The sequence below is a fragment of the Rhinatrema bivittatum genome, chromosome 1 (assembly GCF_901001135.1).
Source record: "Rhinatrema bivittatum chromosome 1, aRhiBiv1.1, whole genome shotgun sequence".
NCBI classification, from domain to species: Eukaryota; Metazoa; Chordata; class Amphibia; order Gymnophiona; family Rhinatrematidae; genus Rhinatrema; species Rhinatrema bivittatum.
The window spans coordinates 38,378,069-38,391,553 of NC_042615.1; the positions used below are offsets into that span (position 1 = coordinate 38,378,069).

The window sequence follows — 13,485 nt, forward strand, 5'->3', positions numbered from 1 at the left end:
GGCACTCCACTGAGAAAATTGACCATTTAATCCTATTGTTTCCTGTCTTTTAACCTGTTTGTAATCCACGAAAGGACGTCGCCCTTCAATCCCATGACTTTGTCAAACGCCTTTTGAAAATCCAAATACACTACATCTACCGGTTCACCTTTATCCACATATTTATAACCCCTTCAAACAAAATGAAGCAGATTTGTTAGGCAAGACTTCCCTTGGGTAAATCCATGTTGACTGTGTTCCATTTAAACCATGTCTTTCTATATGCTCTACGATTTTGATCTTGAGAATAGTTTCCACTATTTTTCCGGCACTGAAGTCAGGCTCACTGGTCTATAGTTATCCTGATTGCCCTTGGAGCCTTTTTTAAATTATTGGGGCTACATTGGCCCACACTCCAGTCTTCAGGTACAATGGATGATTTTAATGATAGGTTACAATTTTAACTAATAGATCAGAAATTTCATTTCTGAGTTCCTTCAGTACCCTAGTGTTGTGTCTGGTGGTCTTAGACGGCTTCGCCCTGCCTACCTCTCTCTACTTGCAGCTCCTCCCGCTCACCTTGGACTGATGGCTGCCGCAGCGTCTGTTTGCCGACCTCTCTGGTGTCCCCGGACAGGCTTTGGTACTGCCTCCCTCCATTCTCCTTCAAGGTACTTCTAGGGCATGCGCGTGTATGCCACCTTCATCTTTATTTCCATGTTGGCGTGAACCTCAGGGGCGTCCCCCTGTTCTGACGTCACGACTCCAGGGTATATCTGCCTACTACATTTGCTAGCTCGTTGAGCTAGCAACGGAATTCGCTCTCCGTTCCTAAGCTACTCTGCCACTCCAGCTCTAACTGGAACTCTTACTTCCCTTTGGGGTCACTAATGGGGTACCCGCTCCTCGGGGGCCTCTCTGCTTCTTTCAGGTGCTATCAGGAAACCGGTACTCGCTCCTCGAGGGCCCATGTTCCCTGTGTCGCTGCCTGCAACCTCAACTTCTACTTGGAAGAACTAACTACAATCACCATCAGTGAGTACAGAAAACAACTCTCTCTACAGTACTGCTTCGTCAGAATCAGGTACTCGCTCCTCGAGGGCCTGCTCTCCCCATCTCGGAGCTCTCCTATTCTACTTGGGACTCTGAATGCTAATTCTATTCTGTGCTCATAACTCTCAGTCTCTTTCCACTACAGCACTGGCTACAGAGGATCCGCTGTTCCCACGTTCTGTGAGAGACGCGCCCAGCCGGGCTCTACAACTACTACTCACTACTGCCACCTCTGGTGGTTCCATATACTGTTTTAATAAAAGATTCAAATCTGTGTTTGTCTGTCCGGAGTTTAGCCTGACACTGTAGTCCCTCACGCGACTGCCCCTGTGGGCATGGTCAGCTGCCACAGTGTCCAAGGATCCACCCAAACACCAATAACCATAACACCTAGGATGCATACCATCCGGTCCAGGTGATTTGCTATTCTTTAGTTTGTCAAATCTGGCCTACTACATCTTCCAGGTTCACAGTGATTTCGTTCAGCTCGTCTAGACTGTTCACCCCTGAAAACCATCTCCAGAACTGGTATCTCCCCAACATCCTCATTAGTAAACATGGAAGCAAAGAATTCATTTAGTCTTTCTGCAATGGCCTTATCTTCCAAGGGATGCCTGCAGGCTCTGCAGCCCCAAGACAACCCCGACATGCCTCATAGGTGTCATTGATGGTTCTTCTTGGCTCACCTATACATCAGAGGGCATAAATGTTGCAATCTTAATGGCATTCCTCACCCATGACCATAGCGGATGATTGTCTCAACAGCAACTCTAACTCTCATTAGCACCGATGGTGCACTAAGCCAGGTGGGGCCTCTGATGCCCCCCCCCCCCCCCAGATCCCAGCAACTCAGGGCCCCTGAGATCATCAGCATTCATGGTGCCTGATAGCCATAGGCCAGTGATAGGACAGCATGATGCCCCTCTGTGCTCCGTCTGGACACTGCAAAGGAACCTCAAAGGTACCGGACCACTGCGCCCGGATGCCTCAGTGCTCCAGGGTGCCTCAGGTTGATGGAGACCCCAGCACTTGACATCATCCAACCCCTGAAACCCAAGAGCTTCAGTGGCACTCGAGGGCTCTCAGGATGCTCAATGATGATCCTAGTCCCTCGCTGACGGTGCTCAAAATAGTCGAGAGCGAAACAAATGGCATCACTGGCCATGCACCTTGATTGCCTCAAGAGCGCCACACATGTACCTCAATGGCCTCGAGGGCATCGATGGTGGCTCAGATGGAATCAAGAAGGACCATGGCGCTTGATGGCAGTCCTGGTCCCTGATGTGGTCCAGACAGACTACACTAGAGGTCAGTGCAGCTATTCCACTGCATCAAGGCCCAAGGCGATTGATGACTATAAGGTCAATGCAGTTCCTCTTGTGCATCAAGACTCTACGGTGCCCGATAGCTACGGCACAGAAGGCTCAGCCAGTGCGCTTATATAAACGTGCATGGCGCTTGATGGCACCTATGTGGCCTATGGCATTGAGAGCACCCCAGCACCTCGACAGCATTAAGAGTGACCATGGCACTCAACGGCAGTTCTGGTCCCTGACATCGACACATTCTACCATACCGGGCTTGGCATCAAAGGTGCAGTAGCAATGCAGATTACTAAGGCTCCTGCTCACCCTCTCTCACAAGGAGACTGAGCTGCCATCACAGGCATGCAGGAGGGGAGGCTACGTCTTCCAGGGCTCCTGCCCGTGGAGACTAGTTCCTTTGAATGCAGAGAGGTTGAGCTCCCCCCTCCCCCACAGAAACAGTATGTCCTCAATCTCTTCACTTTCAACCTCCATTGATGCCGATCAGTCAGTGAAACTAAATGGAGCTCCTGCCCAGGAAGAACTCAGGCAAGTCCCCAGGCTCAGCTGACTACATGGATTACCCACAAACTGCATTCTGTCAGTCCTGCCAGCACCTGACAAAGGGACAAAGACAGAGCAAGGAGAGGACACAAACTAAACTGACCCCCAAACTAACCCCCCCTCATAATTTCATTGCTTCCTCTTCGCTCCTTTGAAACTCTGTCGAATTATCCAGTATACCCCAGCTAGTTCACCCCTCCTCTCCCCTTCCCCCCTTTACTCCCAGCCACCTTTTATGCCAGGTGTTCTCCTGAGCACTTTGCCTCCCTCTCCCGGCTTAAGCCCTACCTATATCACTAGTCACTATCACACAATGTTACCCACTTTTAACTCCCCTGTCACAATTTTATTCTCTGTAAAACTTAAACTGTTAATAACCTAATTATTCATGACTGCCTTATACCAATGTTTAATTTGTAACTAGTTCTCTATATTGCCTATTGTTTTACTTGCTCATGTTTATCATGGTTACCTTTATTAAAGTTCACCTTGTAACTCGTTCTATGTAAAGCTTGTTGCTATGTTCAGTTATCTGTGAACCGGGATGATGTTCCCAACGTATCCCGGTATATAAAAACACTTAAATAATAAATAAACTGCAATTGCACTATTATTTAATAAGAGTTGGTATCAGACTGCCAGGCTGCACAGCAACGAAGGCCCGCCATGCAGCTTGGTGACAGTGGAAAGAAGAGGAAAAAGAAAATAGAGCTACCCTAAGTTAAGGAAAAGAAAAACAGCTGCAGCTCTAGAAAAATCAATTACAAAAACTGTGGAGGAGAGAGCAAAGCTGAATACTGTGAGAAAGCTCCCGTGACCACACAGCTTCGGAGAAAAAAAAAAGACTGAGGGACTTTGCTTATGGGGCAGGGTGATAACTTTAGCTGCACATGCTCAGTAAGGCATGTTGAAAGTTCTAGAATCTTTGAGATCAAAGTTCCAGACAGAGCTCCATCTGATGATGTCATCCATGGGTGAAGACTACCATTCTAAATATCCTTTGAGAAGCCCAATTATCCAAGGAGTGCAGGAGAGCCAAGATCTGCAACCAGTGGCTCTATGGAATAGGTGAAACTGAAAAGGTCCCAGTTTTGGATGCATGGCAGTACGGCATTCGGAGTATACAGTCGCACTAGCTGCTGCAAGAAATGTTGCTGGAAAGTCTTTAATAAAGCTTTGTGCTCGAACAGACACTGTGCGATATACATTAGAACCATCTCCCAACGTTAAAGTTACCTTTCGTTGTTGATTGAATAAGCTGAAGCTAATCACATCAGGACTGTCCCCCACCAATACCCTCAAGTTACCTCTTGTCATTAACTGAATAAGCTGAAGACTTTTTGAGAAGCGACATTAAACAATTACCCTCACTGAACAAAGTACACTTCAAGAACTAGAGGTATTACACTACCAGACTAGCAGGTGTTCAACCCTATTTTTGAACTGTATCCGAAAAGATTTTTCAGGAGATGAATTTACATTAATGTACTATGATATGAATGCCCACCGATCCCCCTGACACAGCCACTGTGCGAAACATGGCCATGTCAGGGTTCTATATTCTTCATATCATAAACTGTTGTATCTTGTTTTGTAATAAATAATAATTAAATTATATATAACAGAACAGTTTACGCTGTGCCACACATTTGTTTCTTTTCAGTATGGTATTCTGTACATACCAAGTGGGGCATGCTCAAAGTTCTAAAAACTTTTGAGATAAAAGTTTGGTGCTGGGCTCCATCTGATGTCGTTACCCCTTGAGGACTTCCATCCTGCTTGACTAGACCACCACTCCTTCATGGCTCACCCACAAAAGTTCCTACCCAGAACCCACCCACATTCCAACCCTCCACCATCCTGCCCGCCCCCAACACCACCCTACATTGCTAGACATTGCCCCCCTGCTCCCAACAACCTCCCACTCCAACTTTGTCTACAAATATTGGTGGAAAGCATTCCCAAAGCCATGCATCTACATGCTTTCCCTACTTGTTCATGCTATCAATCATACAGAGGTTGGAAATTATTTAAAAGAAGTTCAAATTTGGCACGCAGGAAGAAAATGTTAATACCCTGGGTGAATCTGAAAAAATAGATTACCTGGATTTTGGTGCAAAAACTACAAGACAGAGAAATAAATTTAGGGGTCAATTTTCAAATAGCCCTTGACTGAATAAGCTATATAATCTCCTATTTTTGAGCTGGTTGTCTTAAAACAAATATTTAGTTGCACATTCTTCCAAATCTAGCAGGTCAAAACCTTTTTTGGACCAAAGGGGGAGAGAGTACGGACGTGTGTGCCCTTTGTTAGATATGGAATCCCTGCCTTGTGGCAGAACAAAGGGAAGGCAAGACGACAACTATGAACTGTTGGAAGGAAGGGGTTGCTGTCACATAGGGACATTTTACAATGCAAGAGGTGGGAAAGAAAGGGCCACAGCATGGGGACATTTCTAAAAAAAATATTTTAAGGGTGTAGGGAGAGAGGGAAGGAGAGATGGATTGGAAAACCCCAGGAACAATGTTTTTAACATATTTTAAAGAGCTGGAGGAGGAAACTGTTCAAGTTCTGTGGGGATTTTTAAAAGTTTTTTTCACACTTATAAGAGACAGGAGACTAGGGATGTGAATCGGGCTTCGGACGACTGAAAATAAATATCGGACGATATTTTTCAAAATAGTCAGAAATTGGGGGCTCCCCCAAACGATAGGAAACCCCACGATATTGATCGTGGGGTTTCTCTTATCGTTTTGGGGGAGGGCGGGAAAAACGGCACACAAAAATTTATTTATTTATTTAGGTTTTTTTATATACCGGCATTCATGATACAATCACATCATGCTGGTTTACAGTATAACAGGGGTGCAAATAACTTCTAACTGTATCTAAGGTGCGGAGAAAAGCAGTTACAAATAACAAGGGTGATTGAACTGGGCGAAGAGAGAAATAGCAGGAAAGGATAACGTCGGTAAGATAATTACAGATTTCAGCAACTAGACTAGCTGAGAAAACTATGTTGACTAAGTAAGGGGTTAATTACAAATTCCTGAAACTAGTATGATTGAGGGAAATATGTTGACAATGTGAGAGATTAATTAGGGTCCGGGAATGCTTGCTTAAACAGCCAAGTCTTACAGCCACCCCAACCCTTTAAAACTAATACCTTAGCTTCCCCCACCCTCCCGACCCCTTTTTACAAGTACCTGGTGGTCCAGTGGGGGTCCCTGGAGCGATCTCCCGCTCCGTCGGCTGCCACTAATCAAAATGGCGCCGATGGCCCTTTGCCCTTACCATGGGACAGGGTATCCGTGCCATTGGCCGGACCCTGTCACATGGTAGGAGCACTGGATGGCCGGCGCCATCTTGTGCTCCTACCATGTGACAGGGGCTGACCAATGGCACCAGTAGCCCCTGTGACATAGTAAGGGCAAAGGCTATCAGCGCCAATTTGAATACTGGCAGCCGACGGTCCAAGTGCAGGAGGTCGCTCCCGGACCCCCGCTGGACTTTTGGCAAGTCTGGTGGGGGTCAGGAGGGTCCCCAAGACTTGCCAAAAGCCCCTGGTGGTCCAGCGGGGGTCTGGAAGCAATCTACTGCACCCCTCCCCACCAAGACCACCAGGGTTATTTTTTGGGGGTTGGGGAGCTTACCACCAGATCCCAAAGATGTTAAATTATTTGCGGGTGGGGAAGAGATGAGTTCCTAAAGCCAAAGGAGGCACTTTTGTTTATTAGGAGGAAGTGGTGGGAGAAGGGAACAGGCCATTGCCGTGTGGTTTCCCTTAATTTTTTTTAATTTTGGAGACCAGAGCTGCCTCAGAGTGAAGCATACAGAGGTGTATTTTGTACACCTTGGCTCTTTAATTTTTTTGGGGGGGGGACCATCAGGGACCTACGTTAACATCCTAACGATCCCTCAGGAAAATATCTACAACTCCCTCAATCATGCTATTTTATTAACATAAGATTGCCTATATATAAGCTGCTTTGCATGCATTAGGCAATGTTATGCATGCAAAGCATCTTATTTCCATAGGTGAAAGAAATCTTCACAGATATCACGTGATAAACAGCATTTAATCCACATTACATGCTTAACTTGCGATATCGCCTTATCGCAGTTTAGTAAATCTATGACTTAGCCAGCTAGATCCTCTTGAATATTGACCTCAGTTTCTTACTATTTAAAGTACACTTACCCATCAAATGCCCCATCATCAAAGGTTTCTTCAAAGTATATTTCCCCAATAGGCACTGGAGTCTTATATTCAACCTAAAGACATTTATAAACAAATATTTTTGACCAACAACAGACAATCTTATGTTCTAATGCATAAAACTTTCACAAGAGCATATAGTTTCTGGTATTTAAAAAAAAATAAATTACTTTATACTAAAGAATCATTTTCAAATCATGAATTCTTTACTTTTCCAGATATTTGTTTACTAATTTAGAGTGGTTACATTTAGCAGCATATAAGTTGGAAAAGAAAAAAGAATCAATTAACACTAACTTGCATTCTCTAAGAACAGCAGTGCAATGAGTCACACAGATTGATCACATGAATCCATCACATTGGCTCAGAGCTCAAGAACTTTCTTAGAAAGTTAATGGCTTTCAGTGATGTGTGATTGAGTGGTCATTGGCAGGCTGAGCTCTGGTGCAAGGCTTCTGCTTTAAAAATTATTTTTCTCCTGATGGAAAGGGGAGCAAAACTATTGAGAAATTACTACTTACCTTACAATTTCCTTTTCCTTAATCTAGACAGGTGAATTCAGGACCAGTGGTTTATGCACCTCTACCAGCAGATGGAAAAGGAGCAAACTGACATCACAGTATATATACTCCTGCATTGACATCAGCCTGCCAGTAGTCTCTTCAAAAGCCAATTGTGGACAGACTAGCAAATACTTGATTAATAACAGATAATCATTTCTGTACTCAACCAACAGGAAACACTGAACTCAGGCAAAGAATGAATGATCACTAATCTAGAGACTGGATGAACACTTACCAGTAACCCCTGTAACACGTAGCCTCACAGGATGATGATAACACATTCATTCGGCAGCCAAGAGGGGAAAGCAAAATCCATCCATCTAGACTAAAGAAAAGGAAATTATCAGGTAAGTGGTAATTTCTCATTTCCTATCATTTAGATGGATGGATTCAGGACGAGTGGGTTGTAGCCTAAGTACGCCCAAATAGGGTGGGAGGCTGCCCGCAGACCAGTCAAAACCACACATGCAAAGGCTGCGTCCTCCCGGGTCTGCACATCCAGATAATGCCTGGAAAAGGTGTGTAAGGAGGACCACATTGCAGCTCGGCTAATGTTGACTGGAGACAACAATCTAATATCCACCTATGACACTGCCTGAGCCCTAGTGGAATGAGCCCTAACCTAAGTAGGCAACAGCTTTTCAGCAGCCACATACATGGCCGCGACTACCTCCTTAATCCAGCGAGCTATTGTAGCCTGCAAAGCTAGCTCACCTTGTTTACCTCCACCATGAAGGACAAAACAGGCTATCAGTCTTTAGAAAGGTTCAGAAACCTCCAGATACCTCATGAAACATTTTGACATCCAAGGGACGACAGGCACTGAGAGGAAAGGATCACCTTGCTGGTGGCTGAAAATAATTATTAAGTACTGCAAGGAGAAATTTTTAAAACTTAAAAGTATTGGGGAGAAGTAAAACTATTGGGGTATATTATTTAGGGTGTTTTGTTTTAAATAGGTAGTCAGAAATGCAGGCAAACAGAAGTTTGTGTGTTTGTATTTCCCAGTCCTCCTACCCCTCTCCCACCAACCCCTAGCTCATCCTTTAATTTATATGCAGGTGTCACTTTCACACTAAAAATAAATCGGCCTTCCTTTAACTTAAACTCAGAAATTCCCCACACCTTATCAAGAGTTTGATCATTCCCTTGTAGTCTCTATCAGATATATACTGAATACACTAATAAATTTAGAGGACCCTAATTGTACACATTCCTACTCCCATAGCAACCTAAAACATTCCACTGTGAAAATTGACCATTTAATCCTACTCTGTTTCCCGTCTTAACCAGCTTGAAATCCACAAAAGGTCATCGCCTCCTATCCCATGACTTTTTAGTTTTCGTAGAAGCCTCTCATGAGGGACTTTGTCAAACGCCTTCTGAAAAACCAAATACACTACATCTACCGGTTCACCTTTATCCACATGTTTATTAACCCCTTCAAAAAAATGAAGCAGATTTGTTAGGCAAGATTTCCCTTGGGTAAATCCATATTGACTATGTTCCATTAAATCATCTCTTTCTAAATGCTTTACAATTTTGTTCTTGAGAATAGTTTCTACTATTTTTCCCAGCACTGAAGTCAGGCTCACTGGTCTATAGTTACCTGGATCGCCCCTGGAGCCTTTTTTAAATATTGGGGTTACATTGGCCACCCTCCAGTCTTCAGGTACAATCGATGATTTTAGTAATAGGTTACAAATTTTAACTAATAGATCAGAAATTTCATTTTTGAGTTCCTTCAGAACCCTAGGATGCATACCATTCGGTCCAGGTGATTTGCTACTCTTTAGTTTGTCAATCTGGCCTACTACATCTTCCAGGTTCACAGTGATTTCGTTCAGTTCATCTGACTCATCACCCCTGAAAACCATCTCCGGAACTGGTATCTCCCCAACATCCTCATTAGTAAACACGGAGGCAAAGAATTCATTTAGTCTTTCTGCAATGGCCTTATCTTCCCTAAGAGCCCCTTTAACCCCTCTTGTGTTTGCAACTCCTGGTAGGTAAGTTGCCTGGATATGTATGCAATTTCGGTGAGCATGTTCGAAGATTGTCAAGGTCTCCTTGCAAAGGGACCATGAACCAGACCCTCCTTGTTTGTTGATGTAAAACATCGCGACTTGGTTGTCCGTGTAGATCATGACCCTGCGTCCATTCAGGTGGTCTTGGAACACTCGTAATGCATTCCGAATCGCTCTGAGTTCCAATAAATTTATTTGCAGGTTCTGTTCCGAGATTGTCCATAACCCTTGTGTTTCGTAAATCGAGGTGTGCACCCCAGCCCTTGCGAGACGCATCTGTGGTTAATACTGCGTTGTGAGGAGGGGAATTGAACAATGCTCCCTTGGATAGGGTGGAGTTTAGGAGCCACCATGTTAAATCTTTCCTCATTTCGGCGGTCAATAATAACTTCTGGGTCAATGGTTGCAAGTGTTTCCATTGACGTTTCAAGCCCCATTGCAGGCGTCTCATGTGTAGCCTGGTGTTGGGAACCATGAAATTCGCCGCTGCCATGTGGCCGAGGACTATTAAAACCTGTCTCGCTGAAGGCTTCTGAGTATGGTTCAAGGTATGTAACAGAAGACGGAATTGTGATATTCTGTTGCTTGGTAGGTATGCCCTGTTGCACGTAGTGTCCAGGCATGCTCCTATGAACTGTAACTTGTGTGTTGGTTGTAGGTGTGATTTCTGAAAATTGATCACCAATCCTAATTCTTGCAAGCATTGTATCACTCGATGGAGGTCCTCGAGTAAGATGTTTGGCTCATAATCACCCCAACTCCAATCGTCCAGATATGGGAAGATTGTTATACCTTGTTGTCTGAGATGAGCCACCTCCACTGCCATGCATTTGGTGAACACCCTGGGTGCAGCCGATAGTCCAATGGGGAGAACCTTGTACTGGTAGTGTTGATGGTCGTAGCAAAAGCATAGGTAACGCCACGAGGATGGATGGATTGGAATGTGTGTTTAAGCATCCTTCAGGTCGATGGAACACATCCAATCGTTGGTTTGGATCAGAGGAAGGACTGATTTCAATGATACCATTTTGAATTTCTCTTTGGTGAGAAATTTGTTCAATTCCCTTAGGTCTAGGATGGGGCGAAGGGCACCCGACTTCTTGGGTATGAGGAAGTATGGGGAATATAATCCTACTGATTGGGTCCCTGGGTAAATTTGTTGAATGGCCTGTTTGCGAAGCAAAGCAATTTCCTCCCCCATTTGTGGTTGGAAGTTGTGAATCTTGAAAGTGGAAAGATGAGGTAATATGGGTTTTGTGACAAACTGGAGTTGGTAGCCGTGACGTACTATCTCCAAAACCCACTGATCGGATATTATTCTCTCCCAGGCTGTCAGGCAGGAATGAATCCTGCCGGGTGGTGCTTGATGTTGTGGTGGTGGTTGAGTAACTAAAAAGATGAAGTTGCTTTCACTGTAGTAGCCGGTTTTTGTGCCTGTCTCTGATTATGTGGTTTACCTCTACGTTGGTTTGAGGTATTCTGTTGTGGAGCAGGACGCTGGTACGCAGGGTAAGTCTGTGTACGAAAGGTCTGGTAAGATCTGTAGGGTCTCCTGGCATAGGATTGCCTACGAGTAGATCCAATATAACGACGTATGGTCGAATAGTTAGAATGTGATGTTAATGATTGTACTGCTAGAGCTTCCTCCTTTAGTTTACCCATTGTGTCCTGAAATCGTTCTCCGAACAGTTTCTCTCCTGTACATGGTAGGTTCATTAGTTTCTCATGCAAATCTTCACGTATGGAACTTGATAGTTACCATGCTAGTCTGCGGGCTGCGATGGCTGTTGCCGATGCACTAGACGATGTTTCATATGCTTCGTAGATTGACCTCAAAAGGTGACGAGAACACTCTTCCATGTCATGAAGAGGTGGAGGTATCTGATCCGCAGTCTAGGAAAGCATATCTTTTATAGCTTGTATGCACTCATATAGGTATTGTACCATGTAGAATTGATGGTGCATAATTCAAGCATTCAACATTGAGTTATGGTATATTTTCCTGCCAAACTCATCCAAATATTTGTTGTCTTTGCCTGGTGGGTATGAGGAATGTGACTGTTTTCTTAAATCTTTGCATCGCCGACTCTACTACAATTGAAGCATGAGGTAATTGTGGTACAGAGTACGGTGATGTTTTCCTCATACGGAATTATGTCCATTTTCCTGGAAACTGCTGCAATTGTGTAAGGTGTTTCCCAGGACTTTTGTAAGACTGAATGCAGGAGCTCTTGTGGTGGAAGAGATGTTGGTTCCCCTGGAGTGTCAAAAATTTTTAGGGTTTCTGACCTAGGGTCTGTCTCTTTTTGGACCTCTAGATGCAGTATTGTACCTAATTTTTCCAGAAATTTTGGGTATATGAGGTCTTCTGGAGGGGAATACGGCTCCTGAGGTTGTTCCTGCGGATCCGATGGGAATCCCGTAGATGGGGATGCTTGCGGTGAAGGAGAATCAAATAATGTATCTCGTTTATAATTTGGTGAAGCTGGTTGGTTTGTTATGGGAGATGTTGGAGGCTCCACCGACTGTTCTCTATTAGTCTGCGTCTTATGTTCCAGAGAACTATCAGCAGCAATATTAGTCATTTTGAATGATGACTGAAGAGTTTCATAAAACCCTGCTAAGGATTGGGACAATTGATAAAATGCCTCTTTTGTACGAGGGGGCATTATTGTACGATCATCTGGTTCTTGTGACCCACCTGCTTTAGGGTGCATTGGTGTGTTCTGACGTAAAGTAGTATATACTTTATGGTCTTTCCGTTTTTTCGTCACATATGATGTCCCTCGAATCCTCTGAAGCTGTAGAAGCGGTAGAGGAAGCAACTTGTATTACCTCTTTGTGAGAGAAGGTATTTGAAGTTGGTATATGAGATGATTTAGAAGTCAAAGGGCTTACTTCCCATGTTGCACTCCTCTTTCGACTTTTTGTGGTGGGAGTGTCGTGAGTGCTTATGATAATAGCGTGACAACGAGTCTGTATGACTTATTATATATTATCCGTTATTAATTCGATATGTTCCATGTAAACCGCCTCCCCGGCGATAGTTATTTCTGTTAAATGTGAACCGGAGTGATATGTATTGTATACAGGAACTTCCGGTATATAAAAACCAAAATAAATAAATAAATAAATAAATAAATGACTTCTCCTTGAAGACGGTGATCGTTTTCTATGTTTTATTGTAAACTCTGTCGAATTATCTCTTGAAGAAAGGGAAGTACCAGAACGAGGTGAGGTTATTGATGAAGAGGCTGAAGAAGACCTGTGAAAGGGTCCACGTCTTCATTTCAACTCATTTTATAATACATGAGATAGGTGCTCATGTGTCTTATGCGCGGATTTGGATTTATGCGCGGATCTAGACTGGTGCGCATATCTTTCTGTTTCCGTACGCGCAAGAGTGATCGCGCCGATGTCTCCAGCGCCGTGCGCATAGATATGGATGGCGCCGGGCGCACAGGTGATGTTGGCGACATGCGCGCAGATGTTGACGACGCCGTGCGCATAGGGTTTCCTTTGATTGTGTGCACGGACTGCTTCAGCACCCTGCGCGCAGAAATCCTCTGCGCCGTGCGTGCAGGGTCCTTCGGCGTCGTGCGCACAAGTGTCTTCGGCGCCATGTGCATAGAACTGTTGTGCGCCGATACTTCTTCAGGCGCCGAAGTGTTATGCGCCGACACTTTTGTATGCGCATAAGACGCCTTAGGAGCAGAAGTTTTTGGCGCCAATGTGTCTTGCGCCGGCGAGTTTGGCACTATGGATTTCTGAAAAT

At 44.5% G+C, this 13,485-nt stretch overlaps 1 protein-coding gene across 1 annotated transcript in view; it reads right to left on the bottom strand.

Moving 5' to 3' along the window:
• The window catches only part of CLGN (calmegin), a 629,426-nt gene that overhangs the window by 558,022 nt on the left and 57,919 nt on the right, over positions 1–13,485 (bottom strand). The window contains 1 exon segment of the mRNA XM_029603388.1: positions 7,103–7,176. Coding sequence (XP_029459248.1) covers positions 7,103–7,176 — 74 coding nt within the window.